Genomic DNA, 27,598 nt, shown 5'->3' with positions numbered 1-27,598 from the left:
TATTTTCTCAATATTTTTATTATTCAATATTAAACTATTTACAACATCGTGTATATGCGACTTATGTCATTTTTAATCCCTTCAATATCCACAGTCAACAGCGCGTAACGAATTCGAAAGTCAAAGAGGCAAAATAATGTTATTTAGCGATAAAATCAGAAGACGAATTCCCTTTTCTAGAGCCTGTTTTCAATCATCAAAATGAAAATGAACAGTCATCAATATTTCTCCAAATATTGTATAATAGGAAACCGAAAATTAAAAGAAATAAAACCATGAGTATTTCAAGATCTCTCTCTCCTCTCGCTCCGAACCCCATCAAATGAAAAGCAATGTTAAGAATAATAAAAACAAATTTTTTTTTCAAGGAATGTATCCCTAAATTCATCCACATGTTCATGAAACACGACTCGCGAAAACAATTAGGATGAGAGGCAGCGGTTGTTTTTTAAGAGCAATCTGACTAAACATACCTTTTTTGTCAGGAATAGTAAATCTATTAATTTGCCCCCGAAATAGACATTCGATAAATTTCGTCGTGTTTTGATCTCCATCCTATTCCCGTTCTGAAATTTCTTCCGTTCTTCCTTTTCATGTTTTTTTTAATGATACTATTTACTGTTTTAAATTACATGTTATATAAATATGAAAGTAAGTTACCATGAAAAAAGAAAAATGAATGGCCCTCCTGGACGATTTTCTCAATTTTGAAACAAAATTAAAGAATATTCAAAGACGAAAAGAAAAACTAAAAGTTGTGTAAATTCTAAGACACATTGAAAATAACCAAGTTACGTTTTATATATGATGCGTTTTGAGAAATCCCCCCACGCAGAATATATCGGAAATAATGCATGGTGAAATGCGGTGGTCCAAATAACATTTTAAGCAAATCCAAAACCTTCCGAACACTCATGAATCGCCTTCAAGAGGCTGGAACGCAGTTTATCATAAGTCTTATATACAGGTAAGTCTAACTGGTTGAAACTGTAAAAGAAATAGGAAGAAATCGTGCTTTATAAATATCGAAAAACTTCAAGAGAGCTAACAGCATACCATGTGTGCGCGGATGGTAGGCGATCGGTTGATCGATCATCACGATGTATTTGGAATTTTTGAATACCATTCATACCCTCCAGTGCAGCAAATCCTTGCAGTGGAACCTTGGACGTTCCAGTAACAAACTGCAAGAACTTGGCACGATCGGCTTGGTCAAAACTACGTAGCGCTCGCCAAAACCATTGAATCTACACAAGAGGAAAAGATAGGAAAACTCATTGCAACATGCAGCTAGATACAAGGAAGCCAACAACCTACCTGAATGGAGTTAGCTTGATATTTATGATATTCAGTATTGGCCTTCAGATCCTCGATATCTACATTAGGCAGTCCAGATATCAAGAGTTCCAATTCTTGTTCATTGAATATGGAAATCAATCGTTTCGGTATAATGTCGTAGAATCCCTCTAGGAACGCGTTTAACCTGAACAATAACCAAGGAAGCGAATATTTACACCAAAAACCTTTGTCTAAAACAATCTAGCTGTACTCACTGTTGTCGTATCGAACCGCTCATCTTCAACTGACATACCAAATGTATGTACTCTAGTTTATTCTCCTCAGTCACCGGAATATTACGACCATTCTGTATTAAATCGCGAATTTCCGTAACACCAAACTCCTGCACTTCTAAGCTGAATGTCAACTCATACCCTAACGCTGAAATATGATTTTCCAGCAGAAATACTAAACCTTTATAGAACTCATAGTCTTCGCTTTCCATATCGGTATATTTAACTTGTATTCCAAGGATATGTTTGTAAAATGATCTGGTAAAGTAGCATTCAAGCAGTTTATTGTCGTAAATGGCCTTAGCTGCACACAAAAAAAAAGGCAGATGTTAAAGAAACTTCCCCAATAGAGGCACTCAAAAACCATCAAAATAACAATAATAACCGTCGGCGCAACAATCCAGTTGGATCGAGGCCTTGAAGCGTGTTAGAGCACTTCATTCAAGACCATAACGATTCACTGCACTATGCTCGCCCAGATTATTACCCTGATTTGACTCAGGTACTCATTCCCAGCTGAGTCGACTGGCATCCCGACATCCAGTCGCGATAACAAATCCCTCTGCCACCAGTGAAATTTGAACCGCGACATTCGGCCTAGCGCTCTAACCACTGGACCCATCCGGACACAAAAAAATAGAAACCATAAAAAAAAACTTACCAATAACACGCCCAACGAATTTATAATAGCATAAATGGTTCGGATTGGCATGGCTTGACGGGTTAATCATATACGTCACACGATCACCAGGCGATACCGTGAACAGGGCATACATTGGATTGAATATTTCACGTGATATGATAACGTACCACTCGCGCAACAATCCACCAGCATCCTGCCCCTCTTCATCTAAAACGGAATAAGACAATAAGATAAAATCATATTCATTTAACCATAAAAGGCTCGCCAAACAGAAAGCAGATTGTCCACGCGGACAAGACGGGCTGTCAATGCGCGGACAAGACGGGCTGCCAATGCGCGGACAAGACGTGCTGTCCACGCGGACAAGGCGGGCTGTCCACGCGGACAAGATGGGCTGTCCTCGCTGACAAGGCGGAATGTCCATGGGGCCAAGGCGGAATGTCCAAGGGGGCAAGGCGGAATGTCCATGGGGAGAAGGCGGGCTGTCCACGCGGACAAGGCGGGCTATTAACGCAGACAAGGCGGGTTGTCCACGCGGACAAGGCGGGCTATTAACGCGGACAAGGCGGGCTATTAACTAAAAAACATAAAACTGGTTTAACAGCACCTGTCCGCGACGGACAGTCTATATTCCGTTTGGCGAGCTCTTGAAACCCTTTCTCAATTCAAGCTCACCTTCAAAGACAATATAAAATCGATTTTTCCACTCCTCTGGATTACGTCGATATAACTCCCTAAATGAATCCTCAAAAACAGTAACACGATGAACATGAACAGCCAACTCCTCACGACGTATCCCCTCATCCAAACGTTCCAATTCAGTACGGAAATATCTGCGCTTGACATCGAAATCCAAAATCCGTGTATGATCAACCAAAACAGCAAACGGTCCGTCCGATAAATGTGTTGTCATTTGCCGTAAAATTTGATTGAGAACCGTTCTATGCTTCTCAGCAAATTTGAGGAACTTTTGTTGATCTGCCATTTTAGATAAATCCTTCAAGGAAGTTGTTGATTTATCACTGTCAGTCGTTGGGGCAGCAGTTTCGAATCTAGCTTGTGATACATTATCGCTTGGTACATACACATCTCGACTTAAGCTTACACTTGAGTCGCTATTATCTACATTCATCTCTTCGCTTCCGGCAATATTGAACGTAGTAGTACTATCGGAAGATGCTACAGTTCCGGTTGCCACTCGCGGTGTAGGCTGGCCAGACGACACCAAAGACGAATGTGAAGGTTGACTAGTATTGCCCGCTCCTTCGTCATCTGTTGTATTATTGCTCTGTTGGCGCTGTGTCGATGACTTCTTAGACTGTGTCGATGCATGGACGAGGAAAAACGCCTCCACAGCAGGTTGCAAAACTAGCACTGCATGATTGTCAGCAGACTCTTCCAATTCAAGCAAACACTCACTTAACGTATTCCACAAATCGTTCAGATCTAATATTGTACTCAGCGGCGCTAATTCGTGCTGTCCCAGCGTAATACGGCCCTTGTTCTCCTCTTTGCTGTTTGCTTCCCGAACAGCTTCACGAATTTGAATAATCACTTTTAATATTCTAAGAAAGAATGCTTGTGAAGAAGTCTTTGCTATGAGCGGCACCATCGAGCTCAACTGCAATTCACATGTCGGTTTTACTTTAGACGGAGCCATTATGATAACAGTCTCTTTGGTAAAACGATCTTGAAGAATACCCTTTGATTTGGCGCTAGTAGAACAGCCAGGGACGGCAGCACTTGAGAAAGAACTACCCTGCTGTTGCTCCTCAGAGGGTGTAAGCTCGCCGGAAGAAGGTGACGCATGGTGCTTTTGATTTAGCTCCTTAAGCTCGCACATGAGATCGATTATTTGTTGCTGCACCATCTTGGCTAAGTCTTTGGCGCCGCGAATCAATAAGTTAAGGATCACAGTTCTTGTCTGATTTGAACATTGGCTCATATTCAGCAGCAACGACGTTGCATCCTCCAATCCTTCCTCGGAGCATGATTTTGATGTTAACACTTCTATTGCGAGTCGTAGTTGCTCTTCCGAGTTGGGTAAGACGGTCTCGCTTGCTTGGTCTACGTCCTGATCAACACACATATTGGTGTCACTCGTGGCAACGTTACTTTCCCCGCTTGGAGGTGCGGCACTGCTACTGGCTGCTCCTTCGCCCGCTGACAGAAACTTCTCGTCAGGCAATGCAACAGAAATAAACGACAAAAGCCGAAGCAGTTTATCCGTAAGCTGTGACGACTTTTTGACTATATCGTACGACAGCATTGAGATCAATTGACCGAAGGGCGACTCGTCGAAACTTATAACATTCTTGGCTGTTGATGATATATTAGCTTGCATTGAAGAGGTGGAATTGGATGCAAACGGCCCTTGTGACTTACGCTCTACTGTATTACAGTCTAACCTTACGATAATGTCCCAGAAGTCAGTACTGTTTTCCATTAAACTTGCTGCCGCAACTACCGGTTCATCTATGAACATAGAGCTAGATGGGCCAGGTTTGCAAGTGAAGGTCTCTTCAGTTGAAGTCTTCTTAGTACTCCCGCTTACAGTGCCACCTTCTCCAGGGGTCGTCGACGGGTTCTGCTTCTTGTATGGTAAGAAGTTCTTCGGAAAACTTTTGGCAAGCGTAATCAGTAAATCTAACGTATGTTTACATACTATTTGCGATGCCTGAGGATGGATAGCCACTTTATATTCATCATTTCCACTCTTCCTGATTACAAATACGTTGGCTCGTGATCCTAGTGCGGCGTCAAGACGGATATTCAGCCACTGCGGCCTTGTAGCAACACCATTAAACCATGTCGCCGTATTCACTTTACTATTGCTACGTTCAACAATCGATAGTAGAGCCTTTATAATCCATTCACGTGTCGGCACGTGGCAACACAGATTTCTTATAACACGATGCAATCGCAATGTGTTGAATTTAGGTTCGTCAATGAAGAGCAAAATCAAAAGCGAAGAGAGCGCTTCATGGTCAAGCAATGGACGACCATGGCGTTCCATTAGCGTCATTGTACCTGGAGTATTGTCGGCTACATTCCCATTCATGTTCCAGTTAGCAAATCTTGTCCGCATAATTGTATGCCCGGGGAAACGGGGTCGACGATATAGATATCGAACTGACGGCAAACGAGACGTTGACGATCCAATTTGATTGAGAAGTCTCTCCTGCATCATTTGTCGATTGCGATTCTCCCAATCTCGGCGTAAATTCTGCGCCTCTGCAGCCAATTCAGGTGGCAAAACGGATATCTGTGAGTCCTCCATATCGGTAAGTATCTAAAAAGCAAATAAAATTAAATGAACACTTCCAATATACATACGAAATCAATACCGCTTGTCGAAGCGACGGTTGTAAATTCTGGAAAAATGCTGCTGCATCAACTGGATCTTCGGGATTTGTTGCGGCCGCAGCCTGGCGTTGTTGCTCGATTCGTTGTTGAGCGAGAACTTCTTCTTGGATATTAGGTGGCAAGGCAGCCAGAAATTCAGGATTAACTTCAATCACTGATGCATGTTCTACTTGTATCGCATTCTGTTGTGCCCGCTGTCGAATGCGTTGCAATCGCAAGTGCTCCGCTACTACCTCCTGGCGCATTTCTTGTGGCAATGCTGCTAGGAATGATGGGTCTACACCTTCTGGTATTTCAAGGTCACCAAGCTCATTCGCAATGGCTGCAGCCTCATCCGTACTCGACATTGAAACGGTTACAGTAGCTGTAAAAGATAGTATTTGTTGATATCAAAATATTGCATAATAAAACCAGGCCACTAACCTTGTGATATTGCTGATGACAGGGCTGTAGCCCCAGATAATCCCCCTAAACTCTCTTGTAATACAGAAATATTACTGCTAGTCGCTGACGGGTTATTAGATACATCAGTGGAACCACCTTCCTCCTGAGTCTCATTTGTTCGATTCTGTTCGTTGGTAGCATCCTCGTGTTGTTGGCTTTCCTGAGGTTGATCCAAAAGCCGTGCACGCCGTCTTGAACCTTCATTCTATTCAAAGCAATCGGTCAGTCTATACACGCGGACGACCAAACGCAATACTTACATCTATCATTTCGAGAATTTCCTCGAGTTCCTCCTCTTCATCTTCTTCGTCATATTCAACTGGCAGCGGCAACAAAGCAGCCTCGTCAATCATCATAGAATGAAGATTTGACAATGAAGTTGGAGCTAAAAATCAAAAACCAACGATAATAAATATATGTAGATTCAAAAATAATGAACAAATACCATCTTCATCGTCATTCTGTCCACTGTCGGCTTCACCCCCGCTTTCCTGACGTTCTCCGTTCGTTTCTTCGCTTTCACCCAAACTACCAACTTCGCCCAAGTCTTGATTACTGCTAGCGGTCGCACCACCAATGGATTGTTGTTGACCCGCTATATTTGCCGGTTGATTATCCTGCCGGGAAAGTGGTTGCCGGCGGCGCATAGCACGATCATCATCCTCGTCTGTTTCATTATCTTCAGCTGTCACATTGCCTGCACCACCAGCCGATCGTCTATTGAACACAACCCCTTCTTCTCCTCCCAATTCGCTTGACTGTTCAGAACTGTTATTGATTATATCTTCGTCCTCCTCCTCATCATCTTCGTCTTCCTCGTCATCGTCCTCGTCTTCGTCATCATCCTCCTCCTCGTCATCATCGTCGTCTTCATCATTTTCTTCATCTTCTAGCGGCAATATGATGGATGAAAATTCAATTGTTGGTGACGTATTACCTTCATCAGTTTCGTGCTCCGTATCGCTAATGAAATCTGAATTTGAAGCAGTAGACATGGCCTCGTTTTGAGCGTTGCCGGCACCAGTAGTTCTTGATCTGGTCGCGCTTTGAGTTGATACTTCCCCAGCGGTATTATCTACATCCTCAGAATCTGTAAGAATATCACCAACTGTAATCTTTCTCTTCCACGGCTAACAATTGAAAGCATACAAAAATTACCTGCATTCTGGCAACCGGAAGTATCACCCTCTTGAGCAGGCGATTGTCCACTGCTGGCTCTAAGATGAGTCTGTTGCGAAGAAATTTGATGCTCTCCCGTGGCTTGTGGGCTTGATATAGCTTCCGTTGTATCCATACCTATCACAAAATTCCGTGCGTTATCACTTGAAGCTCGCTCAGTTTGACTCTCTGCAGTCTCCATTGCATGGGATTCACCGGAAAGAGAAACTGTCTGAGTGTGAGCCTGTTTCACTTCATCCTTGCTAGTAGCAGCGTTTTTATCAGCGGACCCCGTACTAGCTTTCGCACCACCTTCCTCTTCGGCTTGTTTCTTCTTTTTCTTTCCCCGAATTTTCGCTAACTCCAGGGCCTTCTGCATTTCTAGCTCAGGAATGAGACTATCTGCAACTGTCAAGCAAATATCTGACTGTGATTCTAGGCCTAATGCTTTTGCCTCTTCCAACCACCAATGTAAGGCTATCGGTGTACTGGACAAAGTCGCTGCGAGCGAACGACCAAACAAATAGCCAGCTTGATCGACTAGATCGATCGAACCTTCATCCGTATTTGAGAATATCCCGAAAGCATTATCCATCAGAACAACCCTGGTTGCATCACGATAAGCGCTCGCATTGCCTCCTGCTGAATTTGTCCCGCCGCCCCCTTCATTTCCCAATTGATCAATCCAATCTCCAGCTGTAGCAGCGGAAGTATTACCGCCAACATTTTGTGCACTTGAGCTCCCAGGTCCTAACAATCGTTGCAGGATTATTGGGGTATTTCGGGAGTTTATATTAAGCAATTGATAGCGTCGTTGTCGCAAATTATTTCCATCTGCCCCGCTAGCTAATTGAGTCCGGAAAGTTCTAGTTACGGCCACCAGTCTTTGAGGGGCACCCGAAACTCCACTATTGGACGATGAAGACGACTGCACTTGTGATGTCAAGGACAAATTGACTTGCGGCTGCATTTGGGATGACGACGCATGTACTCCGGTCCCTGATGGGGCTCCTACCGGTACAGACACTGTCGAAACCACTGCGCCTACACTAGACCCGGCGCGATCATTTTGATTTCCTGTAGCGGTAGGGAAGTGTGCAACGGCGCGCACCGAATGTAAATGGTGGTGATGATGGTGATGATAGTGATGATTACGATGCGTGCCACCGCCTGTTGAACCGGAGGAAACACCGCTCTCAGTAACCCCTGATACTGAAGACGATGATGCCATGGGGAGCCTCGAAGCAACTGTGGAAAACAAAACGTGTACAAAGGAGTGCATAAATGCCAACCAAGTCTTAACAATACCTGTCTCATCAGCTGAATTTGAGCTGGCTGAACCGACTCCCAACGTCGACAGAGATTCGTTTGGTGTGTTGTTGCCCAGCGTCGATACATTCGCAGCTAATTCATTGGAACTGCCTGATGCCCCGCTTCCACCAATCGATTCAAAGATATCCGCAATATCATTGGTAAATATTCGACGATGAGTACTAGGAGCATTGTGAGAACTGCCCTCTTCTCCGGCGCTGGCATTTGAAGACTGATTATTTATACCCCCCGTATCTACGCCCGCTTCATTCGATGCCACCCCGCCTGGTGCATCGGCGTTCCCAATACTGGGATATCGGATCATTAGTATATCATCTGTATCTCGCTCAAGTTCCGGTATGCTGGGCGATAAATGTCGACCGTAGACATGGTCATAGAGTTCGATAAACTGCCGCGTCTCTTCATCTACATCAATTTCACTACGGTCTTCCGCTTCCTCTTCATTTTCATCTATTTGAATCGAAAAATTAACTCCCTCATCATCCTAAGGACCACATACATTACTTACCTTCCTCATCGATTTCATGCTCGTCATTATCGGAACCATTCGAGTCTGATTCCCCGGATTCACTGCTAGTTTCAATCACCCGGGCGTTGAAGTCTATTTCGATGTTCTCCTCAGCATTACCTCGCGATTCTACATTTCCGGGAAGTTGCCCCGAGGCACGATCATTGTTGGAACTTCTGTCTAAAAGCTGGTCCATTATATCCTCGAGATTCACCTATGTATCACCAATCAGATAACATATTCTTTAAAAGATAATCGCAAGGCATACCTGCGTGGAATCATTGGTTTGACCACGGACAATTCCTTCATCACCGCCGACAGCCAGATCGGCAATAGCTATCACATCCTGATCAACATTCGCTGCTTCATTGAATCGTTCCTCAAGAGCGCTTGCATATTCTGCGATGGCAGACGCTATATTGCTCGGCGCCAGTTGGGAATCATCGCCTTGTAGCTCACTATCATCGTCCATATGGGGAGCAGGTCGTCGTGAGCCGACAGTGGCAGCCGAATCAGCACCCTCGTCACCAACGTTAGCATTCCTGCTTGCTCCAAGAGTTCCACCGCTGCTTGATTGGGTACCTGATTTCTTGCTCTTGCTAGACAAAGGCACAGGACCCGGCTGGTTTGTCATTCTAAGCAAGGTTTCTAGTGGTTTCAACGTGGCATTCACAGTTGCAATAGTATGCGGACTAGACAAGTCTAGATATTGAGTTAACTTAGCTAGGTCGCTTATTAGTCCCTTACGAATCATTATGTAAAAGATATCGTTCCGCTTCGGCTGGAAGTGATGTAATTTCAGCAATTGTGAATTTTCCGGAGGACAATTTTCAATCATTGTTGGGATGAGACCAACCAGAATCTGCAATTGGGAGTGTTTGTCCGCCGATTCGGGCATTGCCAATGCGCGGTTGATGGCTGCCTTTACTTCACTTACTACGGTGTATTGCACATTTGGCTGATCTGAGCAGGATGCAAGCGCTGCGATCAGAGCGCGAGACATAGAGGTCACCTCACGATCAGTTGTTAATTCAGTTGCGGGCAAAAGTTTGTCCAGAATAAATGCCAAGGCGGAAGTATCTTCAACGATTAAAGGACTGTCTCCAATCTTATAGACGTAATCGGTGATGAGCGGTGCGAACGTTTGATAAGAACGGACTGCATCCGCTAGGAACTTCAATATAGTCGCACGCGGTAACAAAGGCTTATCGTGCTCATGCGTTGCGCTTGGTATATGCCATCCGCAACACTTTTCTTCGCTTTCGCCCTGTTTATTCGCATCCGAGAGAGTGTCCCCACCACTAGCGGATGTACTTGTGGTAGGTGCTGCATTTAGGCTACTATTTGCACTGGTTGCTATTCGACGGAAAGACGCTGCTGTCGAAGCCGGCAATGCCTGGCAGGAGGCCAAATGCTGAAGTGGGCTGTTCACTTCGATGATTAAATTCTGAGGAGCTTGACCTGCAGTCGATGTCGCGGCTGGGGGTGCTGGGATGTTGATCGGGCCTGCACTTGCTCCGCCAAGCTGATTTGTGCTATGCGAAGGTGACAGGTATACGCAAGGAACAATCAACGCTTTGAGCAAATCATGGACAACCTGCACCGACACTTCTTCGTCCATCACATGATTTTGCTTCACATTTTGCACAGATTTCAATAAAAGCCTATTATCCTCATTGATTGAGTTTCGCCGTAAAATACTGATATCAATACGAAGCATAGCCTGAGCGACTTCCCTGAACGTTTTAGGATCACGAGAGACCGCCGAACTCATTTGTCTCAACAGGAAAACCAGATCTCTATAGCTGGGCGGTATGGTTTGTAATGTCCTAGCAGCGATAACCCTTTCCATAGCCAATGCTAAGGTTTTCGGCTCTTCAAGTACGTGGCGAATCAATAAAATAGAAAGGGTAGGGAAGCCAATGTAGCTGCAAGTTTGTCGCATATTTAGTAGGAGTCGGACACCCCCTTCACGGGCGAAAATTTCTGCATTCTCGAATGACTTAGTTAAGCGCACACAAAGCTTCATGATCGCATGAAGAGTATCACGATCTACTCCAATCGTGGGGGCCATTAATCGAACACAAACTGATACCAAGTTGCCAGTATCGAATTCGTCCAAGCCCGTCAGTTTCAAAGTGAAGTCATTCTCTTGGAAAGGCGGTGTCGTGCGGCTACCAGATTCAGAAGGCTTCTCAGCAGGCTGATCTGATGATTTTTCACTTTTACTCTTCTGCTGACCGCCAGTCTCGTCAACATTCGAGGCACCTTCTTCGTCACTGTTGTAAGGCACGACATCCTCATCATCCGACGGAATCAATGCCGATTGACGAGTCTCAGTTGCTTTCAATGCAAGGATCACAGGTCTGTGATTGCCTGTCTCCTCGTTCACCTGTGACATGCAATTGAAATTAATGGAATAGCGTTGCCGACCGCAGGATATTCGCACCGATGATTCACCGGAAAAGTAAGCGTCGTTGATGATCTTATTGTTAGACATGGTGTAGATATTCCATTTTCCAGAGGTCACATCGTACCACTTCCATATCTTAGTCGTCACTTTATGCATGTCAGCTCTACGCTGGGTGTAAACAGCTACTTTTTCGTACAAGTCCATGAATATGATAAGCTGGGCCAGCCATTTTGGCGTCCCTCCACAGCAACCGATCAACGCCACTGTCTTGGATATACGTTTTTCAGTTAGCAAAAAGGCATCTATGAACTGGGGGACTGCATTATGCTTCTTTAGCATTTGCACCGCTGGGACACGAATATCAGGGTAAATTTCATCCATAAAGAGGCAGTAGATATGCAAGCGAACCTGGAAGCAATTTGCTACCTCTCCAAAGTAAATATCCTCATGTTGCTCCTCGTCGTTTTTGAGCCCGTTGCAGATTTTATTCAAATAGTCGCGCATTTGCTCCACAAGCTTATTCAACATGTTCATTTTCCAGTTGTAGTCGCTGCGTCTGTACAAAATAGCCAATAATTCTGTACCTTTGGTTACAGTGTCCGGCAAGGCGTCCATCAAATATAAACACGTATCAATCGCAGCATAACTGAATGGGATTAGAATTTCATCAGTGAGGGGAGCAGCATTTTCTAATGTGTGCCGCTTCGGGACATTTCCATAATCCTGTATAGTTGCACTTGGATCAAATGGAGCTGAGCCGCCAGCTGCTCCCAATTCCATGTCCAAGTCCATGGAGTTAGAGCTCTCATCGACGGTTGATTCGCCAATAATGGGCGGTGGAGGAGGTGGCGGAGGATTACACAGCAAGTATTCAGTTGCTTGCTCGACAGTTGCCGTGTGTAGTAGCGCGTCTGTCACATGCTCTCGACTGAAGCCCATGTCCATTAGTTGTTTAAGATGGTCCTGGTTGACGAGTGGCTGTGCCCTTCCGGATGACGGTCCAGGCTGTGAAGTGGTAGCGGACGAGGTGACATTGGTAGCCCTGGTTGCTTCCTTCGATGTCAACTTTTCCAAATCCAACGTCTCTTGCCTCTTTTTGTTTTTCTCACGAATTATCTTTTCTCCCTTTAAAATGTGCTTCAGGATAGACATCATAGACTCTGTCATTCGTACCCCGTACGTTGGGATTGGTTTCATGCCCCAGATCCGTGTCACAGCGGAGAAGGCCAGTCGATGCACGATACTCAGATATTGAATTCCATCGAATTCAGGACGTGAACGATTTGACCTGGCATTAATAACATGCGGTGACTCTAGGATCGCTTTCGGATTCACCATCTTTTCGAGGAGCATTAGCCACGCATCGAGAAATTCTCCTGTTCCTTCTGGAAAATTTTGATTATCTAACGTATCCTCGAGATTCACCGTCCAACCAGACGTAACTGCCCATTCAAACATTCCAAAGAACGCTTCCAGGCCGCCTTCCTCGACGAATTTGTGCAGCATCAAATGAAAGGCATAACGTTTCTCGTCAAAAAGCATTGGACCTGTGAATCCGACGGAGCAAATCAAAAATGTCAACTTCAATTTTGGAATTGGTGACGGCTTAAGTTTGTTGTAGGAAAAGCCATCAACAAGAATGTAGCTGAGAACACGAGCTATTTCCTTGGATTCGTTCGATGTTACTGCCATTGCAGGCGGGAAATTCTGACCACGTCGCTGTCGAATTGGTGATCCAACGCACAGTTTCACAAGGTTACCAAAAAGCTCGGCTAACGCTCTGCCTAGTCGTGATGATGCCCCCAGTAAAGCCTTTATATAACGTAGCTGTCCGGGCGACGCAATCATTTTCTTAGATTTGGATGTGCTTTCGTCTTTCGCGGGGGAAGGAGCTAGAGGAACTGCTGCGTCCAACTCCATTGCAGAGGGTACTGTTGTGGCTGCGGCCGGCTCAGGGTCTCCCACGGTTTTGTTGTCCTCGACGTTATCAGAGGGAAGTTTATTGATATCTTCCTTTCCAAACTCACAGCCTTGAGGAAATATATCATCAGTGCACAGTGCCAATAACAAAGTGCTCTCCCACACAAGGGCGGTATAAAGTTGGACAAGGTTCTTAAGCAACTTTTTTCCATAGCGGGTGTCCTGACCCCATTTTGTGAGTAATAAATTACGGATATCACTCTGTCCTGTCCGGCATACATGGACCAGCATCACAACATATCCATGTACCGCGCTCATAGCATGCAAGAGTGGAGTATAAGATGCATTTGAGAAGGCTCCTTCAATGTTCGGACAATTGGCTAATTCGCGCAGTAGAACGCTACCACCCGGACTTGCAATGTGGACTTGTAGCGGTTTCAAAAGGTCAACAACTACGGACAGCTGTTCAAGGCCCACCTGTAGTACCTGTGCTTCATGCGCTAAATTCAAAATACTCTTGCAAACTGCTGCCACCGCTTGGGCTGATGTTGTTATCGGCGAATCAACAGGTAGGTTAGGTAGAGCGAGGATCCAAAGAAGGGGTTTGAGTCCACCTTGAGCAACGAACTCTCGACAGTGATCGTCAGTTGAATTGTTGCTAAGAATTGCATCCACAAACTTCATCACATTCAAAATATAGTCGATTAAAGGAATAGGCGTGCGTTCACCAGTTTCAGCTGGATCGCGAGATGAAACAGCAGTGGTAGATCCCGATCCTGTTGCACCGACAGCCGTTGCATTCTCGGCATTATCATGACTTGAGTTGTCGTCACGCTGGTTGTGATGCGACGATGTCGAAGCTTCCTCTTCATCTTCATCTTCTTCGTCACTGCTGCCTGCATCGTTTCCTGCATTACTAGTTGATTGATGTCGACTCTGTGCGACCGGGGATGTCTCATTCTTGCTCGTTGCTCGCCAGCAAATATACTTGGAATCTGTTCCAAGATTTACCAATTCTTCTAGCAACTTAATTATCGCTTTAGTGGCTTCTGCCTTCAAGCTTGGCTGATGACGCATCAGCTCATCCATTGCATTGCCTAAATTTGAGGCGGTATCACCCATTGGATCGGAACTACGCCTGCGACGCATAGCCATGAGGTAAACAGGCGAGAGCAAAACTTTGAATAGTCGGTCAAAGGGATTATATTTGACAAACGCAGCTAAGCCTCGAGCGTTTAAACATAAAGCACTGAAAACATTGGGCAATGATCCCAGCACCTCTCTGGTTGGAGGTACGTCTTTTTTAAGTAAGGCCTGTAGTACAACATCAGTCAATCCGTTGTCTTGGAGCGATGAAAGCAAACTAGGCTCTTGAAACACATAAACCGTAACTACATCAGTTGCCAGAAGAAACAAGGACGGTCCATAATATTCGGCATTAGAGATTATGTGACGAAGTGAACTGGGCAGGGTACCTTCCATAACATGACGAATACTATCCGAAAAAGCTGGATCCTGAAATGCTTTCTTCAGGAAATTGAGCATGGATTTCAGCAGAGCTGCCCGCTGGGGTAGACATGTTTTTGAATTTTTGGAAGTCTTACTACTGCTACTATTGCAACTGTTCTGCTCGAAGGATAATTGAGAATTGCTGAAATTCGAAGTGGACACTTTGACGGCCGTTGAGGAGTACGATGAAGATGAGTGTGATGATGTCGATGCTGTAGGATGTGCGTCATCCGTGGACATATTGGTGTCATCGGAAACTAGGAAGGAGTCGTCGCCAGTACCACCTCCCGCGCTTCCGCTGCGTATATTCATATTGCTAAGACTTTGTTGATCATGTTGTGGTTCGATTTCAAAAGGCTGTTCTCGCCTACAAAAGTTGACTTCCATGTCAAGTCGACCGATGAAGCTGTTCAAACCGCCATGGTTTTGGAATGACTGCATTTCAATATTGGTTATAAGATCAATGACACGGACTGCTCTTGTTACGAAAGTGATATGCTCGAGCTCATAACCGGGCCAGTTGATGACACGTAGCAAACTCTCCATCATACCGCAGGCGACGAGTGCTTCACCGCCCGATTCGTAACTAGCTAAATGATAGAGGAAACTGAACAAAGCAGTCGCCAAAGGCAAGGGGAATAGATTCTGTTGTTGCTGAAGTGCAAGTAGTTGATGAGGACTTGCACCAGTGGTACTACTGCTGGTACGATGTTGATGTAATTGCAATTGTTGGAGCTGCTTCTGCTGTTGGTGGATATCATCATCGTCACCAGCAACCGTTGTCTGGGCCCCCACACCCTTGACTGGTTGCGCTGCAGCGGAAGACGGCATTATGTTCGATGAAGCGGTCAAGTTTTGTATGCAGTTACGCACCAAAGTCGGCAAAAAGCCATGGTATAACGATGCGCCCGTCACGTCTATAATCATTCCTAGACGTGAACCAGGCTTTCTGGAATCGGAGAAGTCGTTTAAGACAAACTCTCAAATAAAAAAAGACAGTCCAATGACCAATCACTAGTACTTACTTTGGAAAATGGGGATTCCTATCTAAATGTATAATAGAAGTCAATGTCCGCAGTGCTGCCGCTCGTATCTCAACTAAATGTGGATCCTTCATTTCTAATAGCTCAACTAACTCCTCAAGAAACCCAGGATAGAGGAGCGAATGTATGTTTTCTTGTAGAGAGTTTGAGTATACGAGAACGGACAGCGCTTGCAAACGAGCCTGCACAAATTGCAATCGTGCTTCGTATTTATGAAACGACAAACATAGCCGAATCCTTGTAAATATATGCATCTATTTGAAAAATCATCCCCGTCAAATGAAACCAACGCCAATAAGGGTAGACATAGAAAAAAAACGTTACTGTAAAGAACCTTCCCCTCAAAGTATAAAATCATTCAAGACGAACCTTCTGGTCATCATCCAAATCGACGATTTTCCTACAGACGTCCTTCGTTATTTGCGCCGCAGGTGCATTACTTTTGTCGAGGGCGGGTATCTCGATCGTCTGTACAGAACCGTCTTGTTCGTAATATTCGTAAAAAAATGTGGAGGACGACGATTGTAGTTCAATGTTTTCGCGACAACAATTCGCTAAGCCGAAACCACACTCCTTCCCGCCCCAATTCTATCCAAATTGAGTCTTATTTTAGTCCAGGAATTTAGAAAAACGGAATGGTACTTACCTCAGCGATATGATTAAGCCGTGTCAGCAAGGAGTTCTTTTTTGCACTGTTGAGACGCGATATGAAATTACTACGCTTTGAGAACATATAAAGCAAATTGAGAACACCCAACACTATCTCCAAATTGCTGGATGACAATAGTCGCGTCAAATGTTCGACGGAGTTATACAGGTGCCGAGAGAAGGAGTGCTCAATCAGCAGTGTAGTGAAATTCAGGACATATAACAGAAGTTGACGATCACTCTCTACAAACTTCTGATCACACGCCAAGCACCATTCATTTTGATCTTGAATTTCAGTAGCCTCTTCTAGGATCTTATCGAAGATGTCCAAAATATCGATCCAATGATATAATTCACATTTGCCGAAAGTCCAGGTTTCTATTTTCGCCAACTCTGTGACCAGTTCGGATCGTGAACATTGTCGCAATTTATCTATAAGCTGCTGGCATTCCGGGGGAACCTCGGAGGTTCCCTTTTTCACTCGACTTGTATCCACTTTCATTTTGTTTGGATTTTGGCTCTAGATTTTTATTTTTTTTTTATTGTACACAGTAGGGTTGTTTTGGCCCTGATCGAACCGAAACTTTTGGTGACAATGCTATCACCACAGGAATGAGGTTCTTTTAGAGATGATTCGGTTAATTTTGGTGTCTTATCTCACAAAGGCTTCCCATTTGTTCCCATATTCTTGGCGTGAATTTAACCACACCATCCGTTCAAACACGATGAACGTGTTTGAAGTGATGATGTTTAGGTATTCGGATTTAATGTTAATATTTCGAATAATTGTTTGTAAACTATTTCTGGTTACGTCAAAATTGTCTGTAAAGAAAAAGAAAGATAGGAAAAATTAAGAGTGGGAAGTCTACATACAATAGAGAAGGGAAAACCTTAAATTATTGCGATAATCTCCTTCTACCGTTCAGAAAATTCAATATGAGAAACCCCCGATGAATTAGGAAGTAAACCTGAAGCTAATGGTCCAAATTCTGACTACAGTACCGAGAGCTGAGTGGTCACAGGGTTTAAGGATCGACCTGGGGACTGTGACTTCCACTCGTAAAATAAAAGCCATCAAAAGGTAAAAATTTGACCGAGCAAAAGGTATTACCTTTTCTCATTCATGGAGAAGCTAAGTCTAAGTCCCCTTAAGCTCTGCGTATTCAATTGGAACCCAATCTGTAAGTGACCAGTCGAACCTGACACGAAGTTCAATTCACCTGCTCAATTTTAGTTGGTGCTCAGAGGTAGAGTGAAGACGGGCGGCAACCCTGTCGGCTGAACCAAAACCAAGTGGCAGAGGAGAACCTCCATAGAGGTGGCAGCGGGAGACGCTGTATCATTTTGGCTTGCCAGCCGTGATGCAGTAGATGAATGCTCCAAAGGCCTAATCAGGGCGATCAGACCCGAGTCTGCACGGGGACTCATCTGAAGAGGCAATAGGTCACGAAACCTTACCAGGGGTATACTGGTACCATGGGAACCGGGATAGCCCCTGGACTCTCATACTTCAGATGAACTCCCTTTGCATGTAAGTACAGCTCGGTTGTTTGCGGTTGGCCCCCTAGTGGGAGTTTCATGGGGGTTGTGGTTATGATCAAGCGAGCAGAAACCTTCGGACCTCGGCGTGGTGTTGCGTTTCAACACGGGTGGCGTACTCCCTAGTTCGGTAGGGATTTAGGTAAGTCTTGCATCCACCAGTATGAATGCTAAGTCGTGCACTTACTATAGACTGGTACCGTTGTTGCTTGTCACAGCGGAGCTCTGATTATGGTCACAAAATCAACCAGTGTCTTAAGAAGACCGTGGGATTAAGTCCCCACGACAGGTACTCACGTAAAACCTTCAACGACTCACTGCTGAATTTCAGCCCCACGCAAACACTTGCTCCGAAAAGACAATCCCTCCAGTCAAACCACAACCTTCGGAGTGTTCCAAGGTTGATCGGAAACGATCGCCTGAAGTGCTTGCAGGGGTACGCCGAAGCTGCAATGGTCCTCTAACCATCCACCTAACTTCCAAACCCCTTCTCCTGACGAATTTCCATCCCTTCATCCAATGCAAAATTTACCCTCATCCGAAAAAAATACGTTTTTCCAGGCTCTGCATACATGTGAAAAGGGGCTCCAATTTTTTTCACACAATATGGTCGTGGAGGTATCACTTCCCGAAGCTGATGATTTCTTTGATACCGCGTGAAACCTAAGGGAGTGAGGATTCAAAATGTGTGCCGCAAAAAGGTCTCGTTTTCAGACAACCGCAATTTGATCACAGACGTGCAACATCGTTACAACCAACAACTTGCTTAACAGCTTAGTTGAACGTCTGTGGCTAATATCAAGTCAGCTCCACATGTTTGCTGCTTGCTGCAAACTCTAAATCTCTACAAAACTTGCGAGGTAAACAGCAACTCGCTTGCAACTGCAATGTACAATGAACATTGATAATGATTAGATGGTTCCGTTCGAACTAAAATAAGCAAGACCTAGCTGGACAACAGAAGTATTCCCCGCAGACAATGGTAGGCAATATAGCGACATACAAAACGCTAGAGGTCCAACAATTATCGGTGGTGACTTCAACGCGTGGGCTACTGGAAACCTTTGCGTCTTTGGGTTTAGAAATTACAAATAACGGTGAGTCAAACACATATCGTAAAGTCGGTATGGGTTTGATCACTGACATTACTTCCGCAGGCTTTCCCTTCTGTCTAAGATGAGGTATTGAGTTAGCGAAGAATTCACCCACAGTGATCATCAGGTGGTAGTGATTGAGATCAAAGAGCACAGAATAGTCCAGAATCTCAAACTGACAGATCCAAAATGGAAAAATAGCCTCTTCGTTAAAGATACGTTTGATTTGGTGATGAATTCCGCCAGTATGAACCAAGGATCACCAGAAAAATTGACCGAACAGTTAATTCAATCTGTTGTCAACGCGTAAGATGCTGCAATGCCGAGAAAAGTTCCCAGCAGAAGAAACTCACCATGCTACTGGTGGAGTTAGAAAATAAGGACACTGAGGGCAAAATGCCTATAAGCCCGAACAATCGTCCAACGTTCAAATAGAAGATCGGACTTCCAGGACCTGCTCTCCACATTCAAACAAAATTAAGGCACGATTTGCAGAAAGTGATCAAACAAAGTAAAAACAGAAGCTTTAAAAACCTCTGCGATGAAGCTGACGTAAACCCCTAGGGAACAGCCTACAGAGCGATAATGTCTAAAATAAAGGGGAAGACATCACCATACTAAACTTATCCGACAATGCTGGCATCAACAGTGAAGTGATTTTGCTGTCAAAAGGAAACAACTTCTAGATACGATCAGGGAAGATACTAGATGGAATAATTCCCAATAGATTGCACGAGACAGCTGAACATGGAAGGGCTCTCTCATTGATGCAGTTTGAGTTTAGAAAAGGTCGCTCCACAGTCGATGCAATAAAGGTAGTAGTAGTAGTAAGTAGTCATAGAAGGTGGGAGACAGCGGTGGGGGACGTGAAAAAATGTTTTTAACTCAGTAAACTGATCGGTCACTAAAACGCCCCTCATCTAAATGAACACTCCACACTACCTGAGAAACATAGTGTCTAACTATTTTCAAGACAGGGAACAAAGTACGACAGCGAAAAGGTACAAATCACTACCTTGTTTCAGCTAGAGTCCCTCAAGGTTCGGCACTGGGTCCACTCCTGTGGAACAACAAATACGATGGAGTCTTGCGCCTGCATTTAACAGAAGGGGTGACAGTAGTAGGTTTCGTCGACGATATTACTGTGGTTGCAGTTGCAAAGCACATCCACAAGATTGAGGCAACAGCCAAAGAAGCGATCAGGAAGATCAAGAGTTGGTAGGAAACTCTCGGACTTCATAAAACAGAGGCCATTTTTATGATCGGAAAGACCCTTGAATACTTCAAAATTCAGATTGGAAACCAGACCATAAGAAGCAAGGAGACGGCGGTTAAATACTTAGGGGTGATGCTCGACAACAGACTCAAATTCAAAGTAGAGTACGTCGAATGCTGCCAATATTGGCGGACCCAAATACATCAGTAGAATGTTGCTATCTCGAGTCATTAGCTCAGTCTTGATCTATGCCGCTCCTGTATGGGCTGCAGCATCAACGACTAGAGAAATTAGCAGAAGTCTATCGTGCTCGTACAGATTATATGCCCTGAGAGTGATTTGTGGCTTTCGAACGTTAGTTATAGTCGAGCTGTTACTGGTAGACACCTTGGCTCACGAATCTACGCCAGAAGGACGACAACCCAAGACGCTATGCAATTGATCAAGGACGAGGAAGGAACATCATAAATGGTCAGATGGCAAACCCAATGAACGGTCGATGGGGGGTTCAAAAGTGATCAGAACCCAATCGAAAAATTCGAAGGCTGACTGAAACAACGATGGCTTGATACCCGACTGTAGCCTTTGATAGAACAAAATGATCACTGATCACGACGAGCCGACCCCGCTTTTGAACGGGACAAAGGCTGAAGAGAAAGAGGAATATAGCATATCAATGCAGATGTTGATATTCAAATAACTACATTTCCAAATTTTGGACAAAGCAGCGAAGGCAAATATAGTGCTGTTAATGAGTGTACACTAATGCACGCAATTGGGTGGTAACTAATTAGAAGTTCAGGGTCCTTAAGTATTTTGGTGATGGGTACAATCCTAACAATAGACCAGCCCTCAGGCGGACTTAACTTGCACCAGATGATGTTCAGACCCTGCAACAAAGCAGAGAAAGTTTCTGACGCCAACCAGCGTATATACTGGTAAGTAACATTGTCATACCCAGGGGCTGAGACGCCTTAGGCCTAAGCAAGGCAGTAGCTAGTTCTTCTTCAGAGAAGGACTGAGAAACTGCAGGATATCGAAGGACGTCCAGAAGATCGGGGGACGAGGGACAATACTGCTCAGTCAAAAGCTCAAGATATTCAAGGTTTTTTCCTGGGACCTGTAATTTCCACAAGGCCTTCATTCGCGCGGCAAGAGATCAAATGAAGAGGAGATGACCAACAGTTATTGGAAAGTCTGCAGAAACCCTGCTCCATTAAACCGTTGAACACTTTCTTTACAACAGCAAGCTTCTGAGGTGAAAGAGGATGCACCTTTAAAAAGATTGAGGAGTCGGTAGTCTTGATGTGATGCTGAGGCGAATTTTATATAGCGTTCGGGGTTTGCGTCTTCTTTCACACCTTCGCTTCGTTGAGAACTCTCTCGCTGATTTGATCACCTCCCAGCACACCGGTCCTAATCCCCGCGGGACAGGCGGATGTTGACCCTGGTGCGAAGCAAAATAAAGCCACGTTTCGCCTTGCATACAAGCATAGGCTGATCACGCGAACATGTCCCGTTTATCAGTATGAGCTGCAAGCAGTACTTGATAGTTCTTTTTACAGCATGTATTGTGATCACCAAGACGGGTCGAGCGGTTAAAGGATAGTATAGATCCCAGGGCGAAACGTGGATTGGTACCCACGATGGCGCGTAAAACGCTGGAAGCTCTTTCTTCATGAGAAACTGCAGATGCAGAAGGAAGAAGACGAGTCTCTCGCGCCTAAAAACGGGACAAAATGTACTAACTGGTCCTCCAGGTTGGGGGTTGAGTAAGGCTGATAACCCTACACGGAAAATCGATGTTACGAAGCCACGGAAGGATCCTCGGACAGGAATGCTGGTGAGCAGCTAGCCGATACCCTGTCCCAATAAAAGGCTGATGTAACAGCGTTGCAATGGACAGGGACTGGTTTCCTGGAGAAGAGCGGCTACACCATATATTATAGCGGCCGATCAGTAAACCGTGTGCTCGGAGTAGGTTTCTAAGTCAGCCAAAAAAGGAAACCTGCTGTTATCGGCTTTCAAAATATAAGCGAACCGCTATGCGCTCTACCTGGTATGCGCTGAAGGCGGTGCATAAACAGACGTGGGCCTCTCCAGATGGGACGGCTTTCAATCAAAATGACCACGTGTTGACCAAATACCGTCACCTCTCAGCCTCGATGAATGTCAGGACACATAGGAGGGCCAATATAGACTCGGACCACTATCTCATTGGCATGGTGCTCCGAGCTCGAATTACGACACCACCTACAACACAACCCTCCGCAACATCTATAAGAGAAAAATGGATGCCGCACTAGCCGCAATCAACAGAGATCCTGCAGATGAAGCATCAACAAATGATCTCCACAACCACCTGAAGAACGTTATCATAAATACGGCCACAGACATACTTGGCCCCAGTCGCAAAAAGAGTCGGAACGGCGATGAATGTAAGCTAGCAATGGAACGGAAGAATGCTGCATACCGACGCGGGCACGCGGAAAAACTTATCACAAGCTCCGGCGAACGGAGAAGCGATTTCACAGACGGAAAAAGGAAGCCTGGGAGAACCAACAGGTCTGCGAACTCGAGCAACCACTCCAGGCGCTGAAGTTTTACCAACAAGTCAGCAGGTTGAAGCCTGATACACCTCGATGATCATCCTGCCGAAACAAAGAGGGAATCTGATTTCCGACAGAATGGTCACATTGGATCGATGGGTTGAGCGATGAACTACTGAACAACCAAAACATCGGCGAGTTGAAGATCCTCCCAACTGAAAACGACGGACAAATAATGCCACCACCAAGTGTATAGAGGAAACAGTCCGTGCAAATCTTCGGCTTAAAAATCATATGTCGCCAGGAGCCGATGGAATTACAGCCGAATTCGATAACTATGGAGGCGACCAATTACACCAAGTGGTTCATCAACTTGTGCTCAAAGTGTGGGACAGTGAATCAATGCCTGGCGGCTGGCAAAGAGGCGTTTATCTTTCTCATACATGAAAAGGGAGATGTCACACAGTGTGGTAATTATACAGGTGTCACGCTGCTGAGTACCATCTATAAGATATTCTCCGCTATATTGCTAGGCCGGATAGCCCTATAGGCCCAGAACATCATTGGCCCATACTAAAGAGGCTTCACTCTAGACAAATCAGCAACAGATCAGATCTTCTCTCTTAAGCCGCCTAGAATTGCATAGCTATAGCCCGACGAAATTGATAAGACTGACTAGGCTGACCCTGACCAATGTGCGAGGCCAGATAAAAGCAGCAGGATAACTCTCAAGACCATTCGACATCAACAACGGTCTACGACAACCTTACTGTACAAGGCAATGATCTTGCCAGTCCTCATGTATTCCTCGGAGACTTGGGTTCTTAACAAGAAAAATTGCGAACTCTTAGGCACGTTCCAGAGAAGAATCCTCCGAAGAATTTTCGGCTCCCTACATGAGAATGGACGATTCCGTAGCCTTCATAACGACGAAATCTATGGGCAGTACCATGACCGTCAGGTTATGGATAAAATCCGGCTCAATAGGTTGCGGTGGGCGGGTCACTTAATCCGTATGGATGACGATGATCCAGCCCGGGAAGTCTATAAGGCAATATCTATGGTAGAAAAAGAAGACGAGGCAGACCGAATCTGAGATGAAGCAATGGCGTAGGTCAGGACGCCAGACAGCTTTTAGGGATATCAAATTGGTGGAGCTCGGCACAAAACTAGGATGTCTGGTGTTCCTTATCAAGGCAGGCCTAGATCGGATACGGTTGCTGCGCCGTGTTGCCTGCCCTGTTGCAGTTTATGGTTCTTAGTGGTGACCGACTATAAAAGACAATGAACGGCGTCTTGCGGTAATGGAATTGAACATGTTGCGTGAGGCTAGTGGCTTGACATGGCGATCGATATAGGGTTGCACTGATTGTGGGAAGATTGCGAGAAAGGCGTCCTCGATGGTATGATCACGTAGTACATGCCAAGTTCGGTCTGAACATCGAAATCGATGATAAGCGACCAAAAGGGTGATCGAAACAACGGCAGCCGGATGGAGATTTGAGAGCCTCGCAATTGCATACAGACTAAGTTTTTGATAAAACTAAATAGCGAAACTGAGCAAGACGAGCCAGCCTCGCTTGTGAACGGGACACAGGTGAAAGAAAAAGGAAATATCATCCTCATTGCGACGCCAGTGACAAGCCTACAGCAGCGGAACAGCTCAAAGGCGAACACAAACATCCGTGACCAACAGGATTTAGAGATCGGAGGGCTGCCACTCAACTATGACTATCAACTTTGTGGGGGGTTCCCACAAAGGACTCAATGGAAGCCATTGCAATCTCGAGGGTAACAATAGTGAGAGGATGCAGGACGTTCTGTTAAATGGAAATGAATGGGATGGGAGTCATCGCCTATCCCATTCCAACCATGATGTATGTCTTTGAAAGGTGATACTCTGAACCAGTGTTCTGATGTAGAACTGCAGTCAAACGACACCATTCAAACTTCCAAGAAACGAGGCAGGGAGCAGACATAATTTGAGCCCCGTCAGCTGTCTGGAAACATCAGCAGCCCTGATCCGCTTCCTAATAACATTAAAAGCGCTCTGTTCACCTGAAAGTACTGTTAGCTAACGGATCTTGTCAACAACGCTAGGATTATATCATAATTGCAGCCACTGGACTCGGAGGAAAACCTGTAAACTTCAAAGATAACGGCATGGAATATCCTGGATAGAAAATGCGTCCTTCGCCAGACGCCATCTAATGCGGAAAAGACGGAAGAATCCAGATATAATGCAGCTGCAGCCAGATTGACATCCATTGAGATGAAGGAAGAACTAGAATGCAAGAAGCTGCTGGGAACCATCTGGGCATTGCTGACAAATTTCTCATGCTTTATTGAGCTGCTGCGGCGACTGTTATGATTGATGCTAGCGTTGACTCGCCACGGTTGCTTGGCATCAAGCTGAAACAAAAAAAAACATCAACCCGACTCGCGGAGGATTCTCGAGTAACCATAACCTCCCTGGATCAAGCCAACAATCGACCGGAAAATCGGTCTCATGAAATTTACCGGAAAGTTAGCAGAAAACTTCCCCTAATTATTCTACCCGGAGGAAACTGCACATGAAAAATCTAACCCAAATGAAATGGCGACCAAGACTCCCCAGAGGAACTTGATAAATATCCAATGCAAATTTATGTCCATTTTTCGGAATTAAATAATTTGGGGGTACTCACATTGCGAGGCTTCTACCACGAGTAAGACGTCCTCAACGATATGAATAAAAACACACACAAAGCACTCATAGACGCATCATGGGCACTGAACAACTCACAGTTTTCCCCGAATTTCGCCGCAGCGAAAGAAATTTATTTTGCGCGGGCATTGACGTCTCCGTGCACCACCTTTTGCATTGAACTTTTCGATTTTGTATTTTCTTTTTGCTTTTTTCACGGAAATCACTGCACAAGTTCACTTTTCCACGGAGAATTTCCGCGTAGAAAAGAAAGGGTAAAAACCGACTCCTTTCAAAACTCAATTCCGTCTTTCACGTTTTGCACGAAACTCTCGGGCCGTCGTCTTCACATTTGACAGTTGTTGCCGACTGGCTGCCTGCCTGCTTGCCTGATCAGAATGCTCGCACACACGGACCAAAATAGCAACAAAAATTTGCTTGACACTTCGGCGAGCGAGCGGGAAAACCATACATACGGACTTGACAAATACCCGAAAATTCCCCTTAATAATAATAATGAATGTGCTTTGGTCTTTGTTACACGAACTGTTCAGGCCACGATGAAATTGAACACAAGTTTTTCAACGTCTTGTCCGGGGGGGAATGGCTACTGCACGCAGCTACCTCGCTCACTTTCCCAATGACTTGCAACAATTGTCCCACTCGAACTTTCTCCCTTAAATGCGGGACTGTTTTGGGCAGTGCTGCCACATGCGAGTCCACTTGAATACTAGAAGATTTCCCATTGCCCAATCGAAGGTATAAAGGGAAATGGTCGCGAAATTCAACCGCAATTTTCATTTTTCTGATTGGCAACTGCACGACATTGTGGGTACACCGATTCCAGCCCGTGGAAAATTACTGCCACAGCATTGGGCGTCCGCACTTTCATGCTCTGCTCGCTAAAAGCGAAATTACATCTCCAGTCGCCCACACAACAGGTGACAGCGGATGACCCCCAAAATGCAGAAAAGTTAATATTCTAACGCAAGAGTCGGAACAGCGGGAATTTCCCCTATTCCCGACGAATTGACACTCATGCTCGCAGTGCGGTTCCCAATCCAAATCAGCCCATCTACCCTTTCTATTCTAAATAAAACTCGTTCAAACTTACTCACCTTTGATACCGAATATCGCTGCTACGCCTGCGAAACAACACCACACACTTTTCCGAAATAAAAACACAAAAACTCGACTCGCAGTCACTTGTTTACTATGCGGCCACCGAGGGGTGCTTTCAACTGTCAAAGGCGATAGTCACTTGTTTACATGTTTCTTCGCGCACTCCATGAACAAACTAAAATGTCTTAAAAATCACAATTCCACCTGCTTTCCACAGGAGCTATTCACACTTTAAATCCAATCAATTCACGCCGAGACTTTTAAACTCTCGGCTTGTCCGCCACCCGCCCAATCAGCTACACAAAGTTCCCGGAATCACTTCGAGTTTATCAAAATGCATTGTGTGAAATCCGAAACGAATTCTGTTAAACTTATGGTTTGCAGCTGTTACACGGAATTAATAAAAACACCAGACACATTCGCCATACACAGAATTGAAAATATTTCTTGGGAAAATTATCGCGTCCTTTCGTAATAACCGTGTGCAGCCGTAGCAGACTCGGTTATTCGATGCCACCGTCTTTACGACAGTCCAATGTGATTTTACCGGACTGCCGTTCGCGGTAAATTGAAACCACTAATGACACTGGAAATATCCCATTTTCTGGAGTTTTTCCCGATACTTTTCAAATGAAATTCCGACTACCTACAACGAAATAATTTAAGGTAAACTCCGCTAACCACTAAGTCGACATTTCAACCAAACAACGTCGTAAATTCGCATGAACAATGAGCGGTTGTCAACTGCACTGATGCTCTAGTACAATTTTAAAATTGTCCACTACAAAATTTGCATCTGCCAACCCGAATCCAGTATGTTCACGTTCCACTTGTCAT

At 45.0% G+C, this 27,598-nt stretch overlaps 1 protein-coding gene across 2 annotated transcripts; it reads right to left on the bottom strand.

Annotated features, from left to right (window-relative positions):
* Positions 1–27,490, bottom strand: LOC119660782 (E3 ubiquitin-protein ligase HUWE1). 2 transcript variants are annotated; one of them, XM_038069563.1, is made up of 18 exons: positions 26,758–27,490; positions 16,554–17,377; positions 16,277–16,495; positions 15,890–16,161; positions 9,291–15,813; positions 9,023–9,236; positions 8,491–8,964; positions 7,183–8,430; positions 6,470–7,114; positions 6,285–6,409; positions 6,004–6,229; positions 5,562–5,944; positions 2,890–5,506; positions 2,233–2,421; positions 1,554–1,875; positions 1,318–1,483; positions 1,057–1,247; positions 1–987 (listed from the first exon to the last, which is right to left on the bottom strand). In XM_038069563.1, the coding sequence occupies exons 2-18, from the start codon at positions 17,055–17,057 to the stop codon at positions 885–887; spliced, it is 14,421 nt and encodes a 4,806-aa protein (XP_037925491.1). In that variant the 5' UTR covers positions 17,058–17,377; positions 26,758–27,490; the 3' UTR covers positions 1–884. The 2 variants fall into 2 exon arrangements, with proteins under 2 accessions (XP_037925491.1, XP_037925490.1); XM_038069562.1 differs by lacking the exon at positions 26,758–27,490 and adding an exon at positions 25,641–26,280.
* Positions 27,491–27,598: the final 108 nt, after the last annotated feature.

Source organism: Hermetia illucens, chromosome 7 (assembly GCF_905115235.1).
Source record: "Hermetia illucens chromosome 7, iHerIll2.2.curated.20191125, whole genome shotgun sequence".
NCBI lineage: Eukaryota > Metazoa > Arthropoda > Insecta > Diptera > Stratiomyidae > Hermetia > Hermetia illucens.
This window is presented reverse-complemented; position numbering and strand designations above follow the sequence as displayed.